This window comes from Elephas maximus, chromosome 1 (assembly GCF_024166365.1).
Source record: "Elephas maximus indicus isolate mEleMax1 chromosome 1, mEleMax1 primary haplotype, whole genome shotgun sequence".
Taxonomy (NCBI): domain Eukaryota; kingdom Metazoa; phylum Chordata; class Mammalia; order Proboscidea; family Elephantidae; genus Elephas; species Elephas maximus.
In genome coordinates, this window is record NC_064819.1 from 1,058,701 (window position 1) to 1,074,293 (window position 15,593).

At 39.3% G+C, this 15,593-nt stretch overlaps 1 protein-coding gene across 4 annotated transcripts in view; it reads left to right on the forward strand.

The window, feature by feature from the left end:
* Positions 1-15,593, forward strand: part of LOC126071864 (OX-2 membrane glycoprotein-like) — a 317,661-nt gene that overhangs the window by 282,675 nt on the left and 19,393 nt on the right. For 2 of the 4 annotated variants that reach the window (XR_007516391.1, XR_007516406.1), the window contains one exon: positions 10,112-15,584. Coding sequence is in view for 2 of the 4 variants with exons in the window: in XM_049876322.1 (XP_049732279.1) it covers positions 10,112-10,125 (14 nt within the window). In the remaining 2 variants the exon portion in view is untranslated. Of the gene's footprint in view, positions 1-10,111; positions 15,585-15,593 lie in introns of those variants that run through there. The other 2 variants (XM_049876322.1, XM_049876332.1) reach the window with 2 other exon arrangements.

Here is a 15,593-nt window from a genome sequence, read left to right on the forward strand (position 1 = left end):
TTCAGATGGCAATTTGAATCCACATGTACACAGAGAGAGAGAGAACACAAAGATCCCTGGTAAAGGTATTTATGTCATTATAAAAGGTAGTACGAATGTACATTTTTTCTCTTTTCTTCACCTAACAGATTTGAAAACAATTGTAGAGGCACAGCCAAGATGGCGGAATAGACAGACATTTCTGGTGAGCCCTCTTTACAACAAAGACCTTAAAAAAACAAGTGAAATGAGTATGTTTATGACAAGCTGGTAGCCCTGAGCTTCAAAAACAAGCTTAGAAAATGAAGCGAGGGGCAGGGGGAGGAAGAGACCGTTCAGAAGCAGAGAGGAGTTACTGGACCTGAATCACAGGAAGCCCTCAGGCACCATTCCTGGAGCAGCAACGGCAGCGGTGGGCTGCTACTAGCTTTCTGCTGCAGTTTCCTCAGGGAGAAGCAGCCAGACACACAGCCTAGTCACGCCTCTAGAACCTGAGGAGAATGGTGCTCTCAGCAAAAGCTAAGTACTTGCGTATATTTTACCACGCTCCGCACTCCCAACCTGGCTTCAGCAGCTGTATTCCCTGGACCTGAGATAGGCCCTGTTAAGCACCTAGAGCCATCCTCCTGGCCTTGGGGAAGGAAAAGATTTGCAATTGGGGGAAAAGATATTTTGCAAGCTCCTTAATGGGGGAGCTCAGGACAGAAGTGTCTCCTGTCCAGGCATAAACAGTCTGTGGCATTTGAGCACCTTTCCCTTCTATGTGGACCTGTGTGGGCCTATTTCGGGAGAATAGGCCCTTGTTGGTGGACTCCAACTGTTTCAGCTGTGAGGTGGAAAGGTGGAGGTTTGATGTTTGACATTGCTTTGTCTATTAAACAAGGTCCTTGCCTACCTACACCAGGGACCTAAGGACTGATAGCTCCACTCAGGTCACCCAGCCGCCCGCGACAGGGGTCCAAGGATAACTGGTACCTCCCAGTCCTTATAACCAAAAACTTTGGGTGCCCATGGTCTGTCTGCAGAACCTACCCACTGGCATGCTCTAGGGAAGAGGGACACACTTTCCTCAGAGACACTCAGGGGTCAGTTCTCAGCACCCTGCCTTGTTCAGAACATGGTCCCCTGCTGCAATCAGATACTGGTATATATGCCAAACCCCTGCCCCTCTAAGACTGTAGGACAGAGCCTGTACCACACACATGACTATGAGCTACCTGGAAAACTGAGCTGAATTCATACAAGAAAACTGAATGAATTCCTAGATTGATATCCCTGATACCAGCTCTAGCCATCTGGGGACAGGATGTCAGAGCTCCAAAGGGGAAGATAATCAAGCTCACTCACCCAACAACCCATTTGGGCATATTAAAACAAAACAAAGCAAGAGGCTATGACCCAGTAAGCAAATATAAACTAATACAATAACTTATAGATGGCTTGGAGACAACAGTCAATATCAAGTCACATAAAGAAACAGACCATGGTCACCTCAACAAGCTCTCAAAACAAAGGATCCAGGGATCTTCTAGATGAAAGTGCATTCCTGGAATTATCAGAGGCAGAATACAAAAGTTTAATATACAGAACCCTTAAAGACATCAGGAAGGAAAAGAGGCAATATGCAGAAAAAGCCAAGGAACACACAAATAAAGCAATTGAAGAAATTAGAAAGATTATTCAGGAATGTAATGAAAAGTTTAATAAGCTGGAAAAATCCATAGACAGACAGAAATCAGAAATTCAGAAGATTTACAATAAAATTACAGAAGAAGACAACTTAATAGAAAGTCAGAGGGACAGAACTGAGCAAGTAGAAGCCAGAATTTCTGAACTCAAAGATAAATCACTTGGCACTAATATATTTGAAGAAAAATCAGATAAAAGAATTAAAAAAAATGAAGAAAGCTTAAGGATCATGTGGGACTCTATCAAGAGAAATAACCTACAAGTAATTGGAGTATGAGAACAGGGAGGGATAACAGAAAATACAAAGAGAATTGTTGAAGATTTGATGCCAGAAAACTTCCCAGATATTGTGAAAGATGAGAAGATATCTATCCAAGATGCTCATCGAACTCTGCATAAGGTAGATCTTAAAAGAAAGTCACCCTATAATGATAAAGATCATGGAAGAAAAAATAGGGACAACGTTAGGAGCCCTAATACAAGGCATAAACAGAATACAAAACATTACCAAAAATGACGAAGAGAAACCAGGTAACGGAGAGCTCCTAAAAATCAAACACCTATGCTCATCCAAAGGCTTCACCAAGAGTAAAAAGATTACCTACAGACTGGAAAAAGTTTTTCGCGATGACATTTCTAATCAGCACCTGATCTTTAAAATCTACATGATACTGCCAAAACTCAAGTGCAAAAAGACAAATAACCCAATTAAAAAATGGGCAAAAGATATGTACAGACACTTCACTAAAGAAGACATTCAGGTGGCTAACAGATACATGAGGAAATGCTCACGATAATTAGCCATTAGAGAAATGCAAATCAAACTACAATGAGATTCCATCTCACTCCAAAAAGGATGGCATTAATCCAAAAAAACACAAAAGAATAAATGTTGGAGAGGTTGGAACACTTATACATTACTGGTGGGAATGTAAAATGGTATGACCACTTTGGAAATCGATTTGGCGCTTCCTTAAAAAGCTAGAAATAGAACTACCGTATGATCCAGCAATCCCACTTTTTGGAATATATCCTAGAGAAATAAGATCCTTTACACAAACAGATACATGCACACCCATGTTCACTGGGTCCTCTTCTGAAACAGGCCTGAATTTCTAGCAGTTCCCTGTCGATATACTGCTGCAGCCGTTTTTCAATGATCTTCAGCAAAATTTTGTTTGCATGTGATATTAATGATATTGTTCTATAATTTCCACATTCAGTTGGATCACCTTTCTTGGGAACAGGCATAAATATGGATCTCTTCCAATCAGTTGGCCAGGAAGCTGTCTTCCATATTTCTTGGCATAGATGAGTGAGCACCTCCAGTGCTGCATCTGTTTGTTGAAACATCTCGATTGATATTCCATCAATTCCTGGAGCCTTGTTTTCTCCAGTGCCTTCACAGCAGCTTGGACTTCTTCCTTCAGTACCATCGGTACCTGATCATATGCCACCTCTTGAAATTGTTAAACATCGACTGATTCTTTTTGGTATAACGACTCTGTGTATTCCTTCCATCTTCTTTTGATGCTTCCGGCATCCTTTAATATTTTCCCCGTAGAATCCTTCACTATTGCAACTCAAGTCTTGAATTTTTTCTTCAGTTCTTTCAGCTTGAGAAATATGGAGCATGTTCTTCCCTTTAGATTTTCCATCTCCAGCTCTTTGCACATGTCACTATAACACTTTGCCTTCTCAAGAGGCCCGTCGAAATCTACCGTTCAGTTCTTTTACCTCATCAATTCTTCCTTTTGCTTTAGCTGCTCGACACTCAAGAGCAAGTTTCAGAGTCTCCTCTGACATCCATCTTGGTCTTTTCTTTCTTTCCTGTCTTTTCAATGACCTCTTGCTCTCTTCACGGATGATGTCCTTGATGTTATTCCACAACTCATCCGGTCTTTGGTCACCAGTGTTCCATGCATCAAATCTATTCTTCAGATGGTCTCTAAATTCAGGTGGGATGTACTCAAGGTCATATTTTGGCTCTCGTGGACTTGCTCTGATTTTCTTCAGTTTCAGCTTGAACTTGCATATGAGCAATCGATAGTCTTTTCTACAGTTGGCCCCTGACCTTGTTCTGACTGATGTTATTCAAAAATGGCTGCAGCAGTATATTGACAGGGAACTGCCAGAAATTCAGGCCAGTTTCATAAGAGGATGTGGAACCAGGGATATCATTGCTGATGTCAGATGGATCCTGGCTGAAAGCAGAGAATACCAGAAGGATGTTTACCTGTGTTTTACTGACTAAGCAAAGGCATTCGACTGTGTGGATCATAACCAATTATGGATAACACTGTGAAAAATGGGGATTCCAGAAGAGTTAATTGTGCTCATGAGGAACCTTTACTTAGATCAAGAGGCAGTTGTTCGGACAGAACAAGGGGATACTGATTGGTTTAAAGTCAGGAAAGGTGTGCATCAGGGTTGTATTCTTTCACCATACCTATTCAATCTGTATGCTGAGCAAATAATACGAGAAACTGGACTATATGAAGAAGAACGGGGCATCGTGATTGGAGGAAGACTCATTAACAACATGCGTTATGCAGATGGCACAACCTTGCTTGCTGAAAGTGAAGAGGACTTGAAGCACTTACTAATGAAGTTCAAAGACCACAACGTTCAATATGGATTACACCTCAACATAAAGAAAACCAAAATCCTCACAACTGGACCAATGAGCAACATCATGATAAACAGAGAAAAGATTGAATTGTCACAGATTTCATTTTACTTGGATCCACAATCAACACCCACAGAAGCAGCAGTCAAGAAATCAAATGACACATTGCATTGGGTAAATCTGCTGCAAAGGGCCTCTTGCAAGTGTTGAAGAGCAAAGATGTCACGTTGAAAACTAATGTGCGCCTGACCCAAACCATGGTATTTTCAGTTGCATCATATGCATGTGAAAGCTGGACGATGAAAAAGGAAGACCGATGAAGAATTGACGCCTTTCAATTGTGGTGTTGGTGAAGAATATTGACTATGCCATGGACTGCCTAAAGAACCAACAAATCTATCTTAGAAGAAGTACAACAAGAATGTTCCTTAGAAGCAAGGATGACGAGACTGCAACTTACATACTTTGGACATGTTGTCAGGAGGGATCAGTCCCTGGAGAAGGACATCATGTTTCTCACAGTACAGGGCCAGTGGAAAAAAGGAAGACCCTCAAAGAGGTGGATTGACACAGTGGCTGCAACAATGAGCTCAAGCATAACAACAATTGTAAGGATGGCTCAGGACCGGGCAGTGTTTCATTCTGTTGTGCATGGGGTCGGTATGAGTTGGAACCAACTTGACGGCACCTAACAACAACAACAACAACAACATGTTCACTGCAGCACTGTTTACAATAGCAAAAAGATGGAAGCAACCAAGGTGCCCATCAACAAATGAATCTATAAATAAATTACAGTATATTCACATAATGGAATACTACGCATCGATAAAGAACAGTGATGAATCTGTGAAGCATTTCATAACATGGAGGAATCTGAAAGGCATTATGCTGAGTGAAATTAGTCAGTTGCAAAAGGACAAATATTGTATTAGACCACTATTATAAGAACTCAAGAAATAGTTTAAACATTGAAGAAAATATTCTTTGATGGTTACGAGATGGGGGAGGGAGGAACGGTGGGAGAATCGTACTCACTAATTAGATAGTAGATAAGAACTACTATAGGTGACGAGAAAGACAACACACAATACAGGTGATGTCAGCACAACTGGACTAAACGAAAAGAAAATAAGTTTCTGGAATAAACTGAATGCTTTGAAGCCCAGCGTAGCAGGGGCGGGGGTTAGGGGACCATGGTTTCAGGGGACATCTAAGTCAATTGGCATAATAAAATCTATTAAGAAAACAATCTGCATCCCACCTTGGAGAGAGGCGTCTGGGGCCTTAAATGCTAGCAAGCAGCTATCTAACATGTATCAATTGGTCTCAACCCACTTGGATCAAAGGAGAATGAAGACCACCAAGGACACAAGGTAATTATGAGCCCAAGAGACAGAAAGGGCCACATAAACCAGAGACTACATAAGCCTGAGACCAGAACTAGAGGGTGTCTGGCTACAATCAATGACTGCCCTGACAGGGAACACAACAGAGAACCCCTGAGGGAGCAGGAGATCAGTGGGATGCAGACCCCAAATTCTCATAAAAAGACCAGACTTAATGGTCTGACTGAGACTAGAAGGACCCCGGTGGTCATGGCTCCCAGACCTTCTTTTGGCCCAGGACGGGAACCATTCCCAAAGACAACTCTTCAGACATGGATTGGACTGGACGATGGGTTGGAGAGGGATGCTGGTGAAGTGTGAGCTTCTTGGATCAGGTAGACACTTGAGACTATGTTGGCATCTCCTGCGTGGAGGGGAGATGAGAGGGTGGAGGGCGTTAGAAGCTGGCAAAAAGGACACGAAAAGAGAGGGAGAGAGCAGGCTGTCTCATTGCGGGGAGAGTAATTGGGAGTGTGTAGCAAGGTGTATATGGGTTTTTGTGTGAGAGACTGACTTGATTTGTAAACTTTCACTTAAAGCACAATAAAAATTAAAAAAAAAAAAATGTAGGAGGAACGTATTTGCCTGCCAGGGCAGAGAATGTGGTCCTGGCCAGGGAAATGAGAACCCCTAATCAAATCTATGCAGATAAAAAATAAATACCCTTTAGTCACAGGCAGATATATTTATCCAGAAAGGTCCTGTATGAGCAAGAAGAATGGACTTATGGATTTGGCTATGCAAATCAGAGAGACTGAAACCATCAGGCAAGGTCATGTCCTCAGAAGAAATCTTCCCAAAAACAAGGCAGGGAAGCCAGGGAACACAGACCAGCTCCGGAAATTGGGCTGACCACGATGAGAAGGGAAAAGAACCCACAGAGAGCTGGCAGAGTCCTCTTCCTGAGTGTTACTTTCCAGAGGTTGGAACAAGAGGGGGCGGAAAGAGAACTATATAGTAACCAAGAGGTGTGGGCAGATGGGTTTTCAGACCACAATATTTTGGGAATTACTGTTTGTTATTGCTTAGTGTTCATGAATTCATTTCTCAGAAGGGAATTAACTAAGACTTAAACAACTTCCGGAAACGCTCTTGATATCCAAAAGTCCTTGATTTTCTGGGCTCCAGGGGTTGGTTCCTGGGGATGCTTTGGCACTCATTGTCAAGGCATAAGATGAAGCAGTACTGACAATCCAAGCCAAGATAGCTGTCTTTCTGGGCAAAAATACAACCAACAGCGTTCTTTAAGAACCAACCTTAAACTTAAAAGGTCTCATAATCAGGCTGTTGTTCATTGTCAATGCATTTAGCAAAGTGAGACCTCTTTAGAAATGTTGAACTGAAAGCCACTGCTCCCAGATATCATTAAATCTGAGAACAGGACCCAAGGTTGAGGAGCCTGAAAATCTGAAAGCTTCTGGACTTCACCAAGAATCTTCTTGGGATAGGCACCCTTGACAAGGTTTTCCTTAATGCCCTTCCTCCCGTCCTTTGCTCTATTTAAGCATGCCACCCAGTCTGATCTAGTTTCTCCCTGCTTCCATCCCTCTACACTTAGTCCCTTCGGTCAGACAACCTGGCTGGACATCTGCCTGAACTCAAGCTTATATTCCTTGTGAATACTTCCTCTCAGATTTCCCATTTTAATTTTTATTCTCTGTGACCCATGGACAACCCACATGACAAGACAACCATCCATGACAAGACACCCTTGGTCTATCCTCCTTTGCTCCTACATCTAAACAGGAAAGCATTGTTAATCAGATGTGTTTTAGTAAATAAATTAATTTTTAAAAATTTATTGCAAATGACATAATCCCAACTTTAATTGCTTTCAGGGAAAAAAATCCTCTTTATGTCTTAGTTTTCTCATCTCTAAATTAAGATTTTGGTTGGTGTCTACCTCATAGGGATGTTATGAGGATCAAGTGAGATAAATCATGTAAAGGCCGTAACACACTGCCTGGTATAGAGTAGGCAGTCAGTAATTGCTATTATTATGCACGCTCTTCTGGGTAATGATTTTGAGATATTCAAGAAAGTCATTTTTTTTTCTTACATCTGTCTGCTCATCTCAGGGTCTCTTGATTAGCAATATCTATGAGAACGAACTCATATTTTTTGTGTGTTTATTGTTCAGTGATATCGGATCATTTGAGAAAAACTGTTCCTGATCACGGTTGCCCACACTAAGGCCAGGTGAATGCTCTTCTTCCATCCATCCACTCATGGCATTCTAAATTAACCTTGATGTTTACAGCTACCTGTTCATGGCTTCTCCACCAGACAACAAGGCATCCCCCAGAACCTAGCATAGGGCCTGGCATGTAGAGGCCTTTCAAGAAATTTTTGTTGAGTAAATTAATGAATGAATAAGATTAGCAACTTTTGAGCCTTTTCGTAACAGTGTCTTTTGATGAGCAAAAATTTTAAATTCTGAGGCAAAGTTGTGGTTTTTTTTGTTTTTTTCTATTTTACCCACTGGAGGTGTTGCCTTTTATGGTTCTTGGTGTTATCCAATTATGTGTAATTACGTTGCTTTCCTATACTCCACTTGTAGACTAGTGCAATCAAAGCTCTAGACTCTGAACTTACAGACTGGGAAAAAAAGAAAAGAAAGGAAAAAAAAAAAAAAAAGTTCTAGACCCTGCTGACGCAAAGGGTGAACTGAGTACCAGCAGCATCTGCATCACTCAGAACATTTAGAAATAGAGTCTCAAGCTCTACACCACAGCTACTGAATAAAATGTGCAATTAACAAGTTCTCCTTATGCATCTCTAGAGCTTTCCAGCACCTTTTGTTAAAGACATTCCTTTCTCCATTGAACAGCTTTGGCATCTTTTTTAAAAAATCACTTGTTTGTAGATGCATGAGTGTGCTTATGGATTCCCTGTTTTATTCCATTATCTTTTGTCTCGTCCAGACTTTCTTAACTGGGGTTTCAATGTGGATTTGTCCATTGCTCCCATTAGATTGGTCGATTTTTGGTTCACATATTTTAAAGCTCTGTTATTAGATCCATAAAAAATACGCATTTATAATTGCCATTTTTCTTGAGAAATTACTTACACATTTTTATTAAACGTCCTTCCTTACCTCTGGTAATACTACTTGTCTTGAGTTCTATTTTCAGTGATTTGAATATAGCTATTCCAGCTTTATTATGACTGATGTTTCTGTGTTATGTCTTTTTTCTAACATTTTACTTTTAACTTACATGTGTCTTTATATTTAAAGTGCATATTTTGTGAATTACATACAGTGATGTCTTGCTTTTTTTTTTCTCCCCCAATCTGAGAATCTCTATTAACTGCAATTTGTAGTTCACTAACATTTAATGAAATTACCGAAGCGGTTGAATTTAAGTTTAGCACCTTGATATTTGCTATTTGCCCATGTGTTTTTGTCCATTTTTTCCTTCTTTCCTACCTTTTTTTTCTCTTGGGTGTTTAATATTCCATTTTAATCTCCTTTATTAGTATTTTCAGCTTTATTTGTTTTTTTTTTAATTTTTCATGATTCCCTAGGGATTTCAGTTTGCATCTTTAACTTATCATGGTCTACCTTGATATAATATTATGCTTTTATTTATTCCCCTCCCAGTCTTTAGGCTATTACTGTCATATATTTGACTCCTACATATTCTATGAAATCCATATTGCAGTATTCATTTAAACAATCAGCTCTCTGTTAAAGAAATTTAAAAATAGGATTTCAAATGTGTTTTATAATTAACCACATTCTGACACCCTCCATTCTTTTGTGTAGATTCAGGTTTCCATCTGCTATCATTTCCTTTAGTCTGGAATGTTCCATTAACATTTCAGGTGGAGCATTTCCTCTAGTGACAACTTCTGTCAGCTTCTGTTTATCTGCATCTATCTTTACCATCATCTTTAAATAATGTTTTCTCTGGATATAACATCCTGGGCTGGCAGTTTTGTTTTAATTTCAGCACTTTAAAATCTGCAACGCATTGTTTTTCATTAAGAGCTGGTGGCCATTCTTATTGTTTGCCTGTATATAAAATGACCTTTTTTAAAAAGACCAGACTTGCTGGCCTAACAGAGACTGGAGAAACCCTGAGAGTATGGCCCCCGGACACCCTTTTGGCTCAGTAATGAAGTCACTCCTGAGGGTTACCCTTCAGCCAAAGACTGGACAGGCCCATAAAACAAAATGACACTAAAGAGGCACACCAGCCCAGAGGCAAGGACTAGAAGGCAGAAGGGAACAGGAGCGCTGGTAATAGGGAACCCAAGGTTGAGAAGGGAGGTGTTGACATGTGGGGCTGTTAACCAGTGTCGTAAAACAATATGTGTACCAACTGTTTAGTGAGAAGCTAGTTTGTTCTGTAAACCTTCATCTAAAGTACCATTTTTTTCTGACTGCTGCCACGATTTTTTCTTTATGTTTTGTTTTCAGCAGTTTGTCCATGATATGTGCAGATGTGGCCATCAAGAATCATAAGAGGTAAAATATTACGGATTGATTAATGCATGGGTATGAACCATAGAAATCTCTAAAGCGTAGATCTCAATTCAATACAGTATATGGAGATCCTGGGTGGTGCAAACAGTTCACATGTTTAGCTGCTAACCAAAAAGACTGAAAGTTCAAGTCCAATTAGAGGCAATCTACTTTCAAAACATTAACCAGTGAAAACTCTGTAGAGCACAGTTCTACTCTGACATACATGGAGACCCTATGACAGCAGCAGCTTTAGTCCATCTATGGGCTTGCTCCACTATTACTTGGAATACTTCCTTGAAAGAAATTTGTTATAATATTACTTATTTTGCATTTCTTAACTTTTTCAAAGATACACACTAAACATTTATCTCACTCAAATAGTCTTTGAGATCCCATGTGGTCCAATACAGTAGCATTCAAAGAAAACATTAATTCCCGAAAGTTTCAAGAATGATACGACTTGGTTGTCTAGACTAGAACTATCATCTTTAACAATCTTAAGGCAGTTTGTGAAAGCCAAATGTCACAGTTTGTAGCTTCTAACATCTCATTATTTGATTGTCACCTCATAATATTTGTTAAAATTCTAGCCAATCCTGCTTTTACTTTTTAACACCAGATAAAATTATTTTCAATTGTTAAACATTTTTTAAGACTTTGTAATGGTATTGTTTAAGATAAAAATAAAATTTGTGGCTATATCAGCACGTTAATTACACACATCTTTGACAACCAAGAAGCTTAACGAGAAAACAGTTGCAATAGATCTCTTCCAATGTGTCATGGGTTGAATTGTGTCTAAAAGAATGTGTCAACTCGGCTAGGCCATGCTTCTCAGCATTGCGTGGTTGTCCTTCATTTTGTGATCTGATTAATTATCCTCCATTTTGCGATGTGTCATAAATTCTAACCTCTGTCTGTGATTGTGTTAATGAGGCAGGATTAGGTTATATTAATGAGGATTAGGTTAAGTTTGTTATATTAATGAGGCAGGATTAGGGTGTATTTTGAGTCAATCTCTTTTGAGATATAGAAGAGATTAAACAAGTGAAAAAGTAGAGATGGGGGAAGAGAGATACCAAGCCACATAAACATCACCCAGGAGCAAAAGCTCAGAAAAGATAAGGACCTTCCCCCAGAGCCAACAGAGAAAGACTTCTCCTAGAGCCTGTGCCCTGAATTTGAACTTCTAGCCTCCTAGACTGTGAGAGAATAAATTTCTGTTTGTTAAAGCTGCCCACTTGTGGTATTTCTGTTATAGCAGCACTAGATACTTAAAATATAATGTATAATTTTTAAAAAATATACAGGAAAGCACTTTGTAACTCCGTACATCTATGTAAGTTATAATTAGAGCTAAAACTGTTCTCATATCTGTCACACCTTCTATGTAACCTATGCTATATACACTGGCCATTTCTGGTCATTCTCAGAATGTGCCATGCGTGCTCTTTTGAATGGCTCTCCTTTCCATCTAGAATTTCCTCCTCCCTTTTTCCTGGCTCTAAGAAAGAACTCAAAAGCCATTTTTTTTTAATTTCCCTGAAAAAAGGTAGTTCTTTCTTCTTTTTAATTCATTCAGTTCAATAGTTCAGCATTCAGTGAGTATTTACTATCTTCTCAAATTAGAAAGAAAAATCATGTTCTCACTTCAGTCTATGAAATAGTGTCTTCTGTTGATTTACCCTCTTGCTGACTTCTCAGAAAAAGCAGATTTACTCCTCTGGCTCTTGAAATAGGCAGCGTTTCTCATTCTTTGAACGTTAACCTAGGGAAAGAGCCCTCCTGTAAAAGGCAAGGAAGCAGTCTTCATATCCCTTGTTCTCATTCATCTGCAGTCATGGGAACTTGGGTAAAACTGAGATCCCCTACATGGCTCATTGGATTATCTCTCTGTAGACCCAAGCCAAGCAGGGTTGAGGCGGAAGAGTGGGTAGGAAACTTATCTTGTCTTTGGGTCCAAGCTATACCCACCAATCCACCTTTACTATTAACAATAATTTTTTTCCAGTGTGAGTCCTCTGTTAATTTTTCAATTGGAGTGTGATTAATTAGGTCCCCACAAAACCCCCCAAACACCGTCTTAGGATCAGGAAATCTACTAAAGTGTATAAGACACGATCCTTACACTCAAAGAATTTACAGTTTTGTGGTGTTTCCACGGCACTTCGAACCTATCTCTATGACTGAAGAAACCCATTATATTGTAAATTATTGTTTAGTTTCTACCTCTTCATCTACACCACAAATAGTGAAAAGCAGAAACGGAATCTTTCCTAACCTTGTAACCTCAGCACCTAAGTAGGTGTCTAGTTGTTGTTAGGACCCATTGAGTCAATTCCAACTCATAGCAACCCTCCGTACAACAAAATGAAACACTCCCCAGTCTTGCACAATCCTCACAATCATTGTTATGCTTGAGCCCATTGTTGCAGCCACTGTGTCAAACATGTCATTGAAGGTCTTCCTCTTTTTCGCTGACCCTCTACTTTACCAAGCACGATGTCCTTTTCCAGGGACTGGTCCCTCCTGATAACATGTCAAAAGTATGTGAGATGCAGACTCAACATCCTTGCTTCTAAGGAGCATTCCGGCAGTACAGATTTGTTCATCCTTTTGGCAGTCCATGGTATATTCAATATTCTTTTGGCAGCCCACGGTATATTCAATATCCTTCACCAACACTGTAATCCAAAGGCATCAATTCTACTTTGATCTTCCTTTTTCATTACCCAGCTTTCACATGCATATAAGGTAATTGAAAACACCATGGCTTGGGTCAGGTGCACCTTAGTCTTCAAGGTAACATCTTTGCTTTTTAACACTTTAAAAAGGTCTTTTGCAGCAGATTTTCCCAATGCAATGAGTCATTTGATTTCTTAATTGCTGCTTCCATGGATGTTGATTGTGGATCCAAGTAAAATGAAATCCTTGGCAACTTCAATCTTTTCTCCATTTATCAAGCATGATGTCCTTCACCAGGGACTGGCCTCTCCTGATAACCTGCCCAAAGTAAGCCAGATGGAATCCAACCATCTTTGCTTCTAAAGAGCATTCTGGCTGTATTTCTTCTAAGACTGATTTGTTCATTCACCTGTCAGTCTGTAGTATATTCAATATTCTTCACCAGCACCACAATTGAAATGCATCAATAACAGATAAGTGCCGTGAAATTATACGATTAGGCCAAAGAATCCACTCTGAGAGCTAGATTAGTTTTGGCTGGCAAACAGCACTATTCAAATAAACCACACATGCCAAATCTAGCCTCTACTTCAGGGTTCTTCAAACTGTGGACACTGGGAAACCTCTATCAAAATCACCTGGGGTGCCTTTTAAAGGGAAAAATTATACAGCCATATCCTTGACCTCCTGAATCAGAATTCTGTGGGGCTAGAACCTGGTATTCTGCAGTGTAGCAAGTCTCTCGAGTTGCCATAAGGCTTGAGAATCACTCTTGTATTTCATACTCATACATTTTTTTGGTACAAAAGCAAAGCCAAATGAATTCCAAACGAGTTTTAGTAGCTTTGCTTTCTTATCTGGAACAATCAACCAACTTAAAATTCATGGAAAATCATTTAAATTTGCTACATATTCTTTTCCCCAAAGGACCTATAAATTAATCAAATATGCCATGCAAATAATACTGAAATAGACTTATTAGAAGAAATATATACATATATCCCGTACTTTTTATTAAGAAGGAATAAAAACATAAATCATTTGTAATTTTGACAAGTAGAAATTTAGTCATTTACAGAGGTGAAACCACTATGGATATGATCTTTACTGTAAGAGCTGCTATGAATATTCTAAATAGCAATAACAAATACGTTGTTTTTTAAATTGAAGAGAATTATGAAGGAACTGCTTGGCTGTGTGTTTATCTGATAAGAGAAAAAGCATATCCTCCTCATACTTTCTGTTTCTATTTTTAAGAATACCGCAAGTAGCTCTTCCAACACATCTTTTGCATAAGTTGCCCATAAAGGAAGCTTGGCTAAAAAAACCTACCTAAAATTTGTTTCTTAAAATTTCAGGTGTATTAATACTATAGGGGCCAGAACAGTAACTCATAAACAATACCTAAAACACTGAAAATCTAAGAGGCAGAAATTAATGCCAATGTTACCCAAGAAAAGCCCCATCACCATCACCTCAAACCTCAGCTTTGCCTATTTTTGTGGGTACTCTACTCATATACCCATCAGCATAACATCATACACCGTTTTCTTTAATGATCTATTTACTGTGGTATTTGGAGCTTCTTTAGCAAACTGAAAATGGAATGTCACTCTGGTCAGTTTCTCTTTTACCATTTCTGCAAGTCGCCTACCTCTCCTTCTACACACACACACACACACACACACACACACACCATCACTGGTACAGCAGTTCATATTTTTGGATCCTAACCTTTGCTAGTCACTTCGTATGAGGGCTGTTGTGTTATTTAGTAGCAGTGGCACCTGAGAACTCTCAGATCCTCAAGTTATTGAATAAAGTTGTAGGCTATTTTTAAAATAATTAGACTCAAATACTTAGTGGAAATTCAAAATATCTGAAGCCATCTCTTCCTGATATACCCTTAAGTGGTTTCAACTTCATTATGTATCACTTGCCGCGACTCCTTAATGAGAAGAACAGCAAGAAACAAACGTGGTGAAGGAAAATGTGTTGACTCGTACTGGCCAACTAAATATTCTAGACTTTTCTCCATTCCATTAATGGTAATTTTAATTTGCTATCAGGTCACCCATGAAGCCGTTTAAGCCATCAATCTGTGTTTGCCTAATCATACTTGTTTTCACTGATTTTTAAGGTTTCAGGTGCCCACAAGTGTATTCATTCAGCAGCATTATGTCACATTCATGTATATTAGTCTGCCACCCAAAGATGATGCCGCTACTTTGCGCATAAAATGCACCATCCGTTAATTGCTTCATGAACACTTAAATATGCTTAGCAATCTAACAGGGTGGATATAAGGATTTGTTTTTCAGGTTTGTTTTCAGGAGAACATCTCTACCCCATACCCAAATGGTGTATTCCATATCCCTATTGTACCACTTATTCTTTCCCTATATCATGAAGTCTAAGATTATTTCTCCTTTACTCTTAAGAACCCTCAGTCTTACATTGACATAGGAAAATTTCCTATTATGGAAAATTGGCTGGAATAAATATAGGATCATTACAGTACTTTAGATTAGTTGGTTGGATGGGGACATTCTTTTTCAAGAGTTTGTAGTGAGCTCATCTGGATAACACAAACCCTGTCTTCCCCACCTGTCTCTCTGATCGCTCCAAAGAAAATATTGAATTTTCATATTGGGTAAAATGTAGCTAAGATTAAAATCTTCCAACTTTCTGCTCTTCAATCACTTTTGGAGAACAGATTTTGTTAATCGAGGCTACAATAATAAAAGTC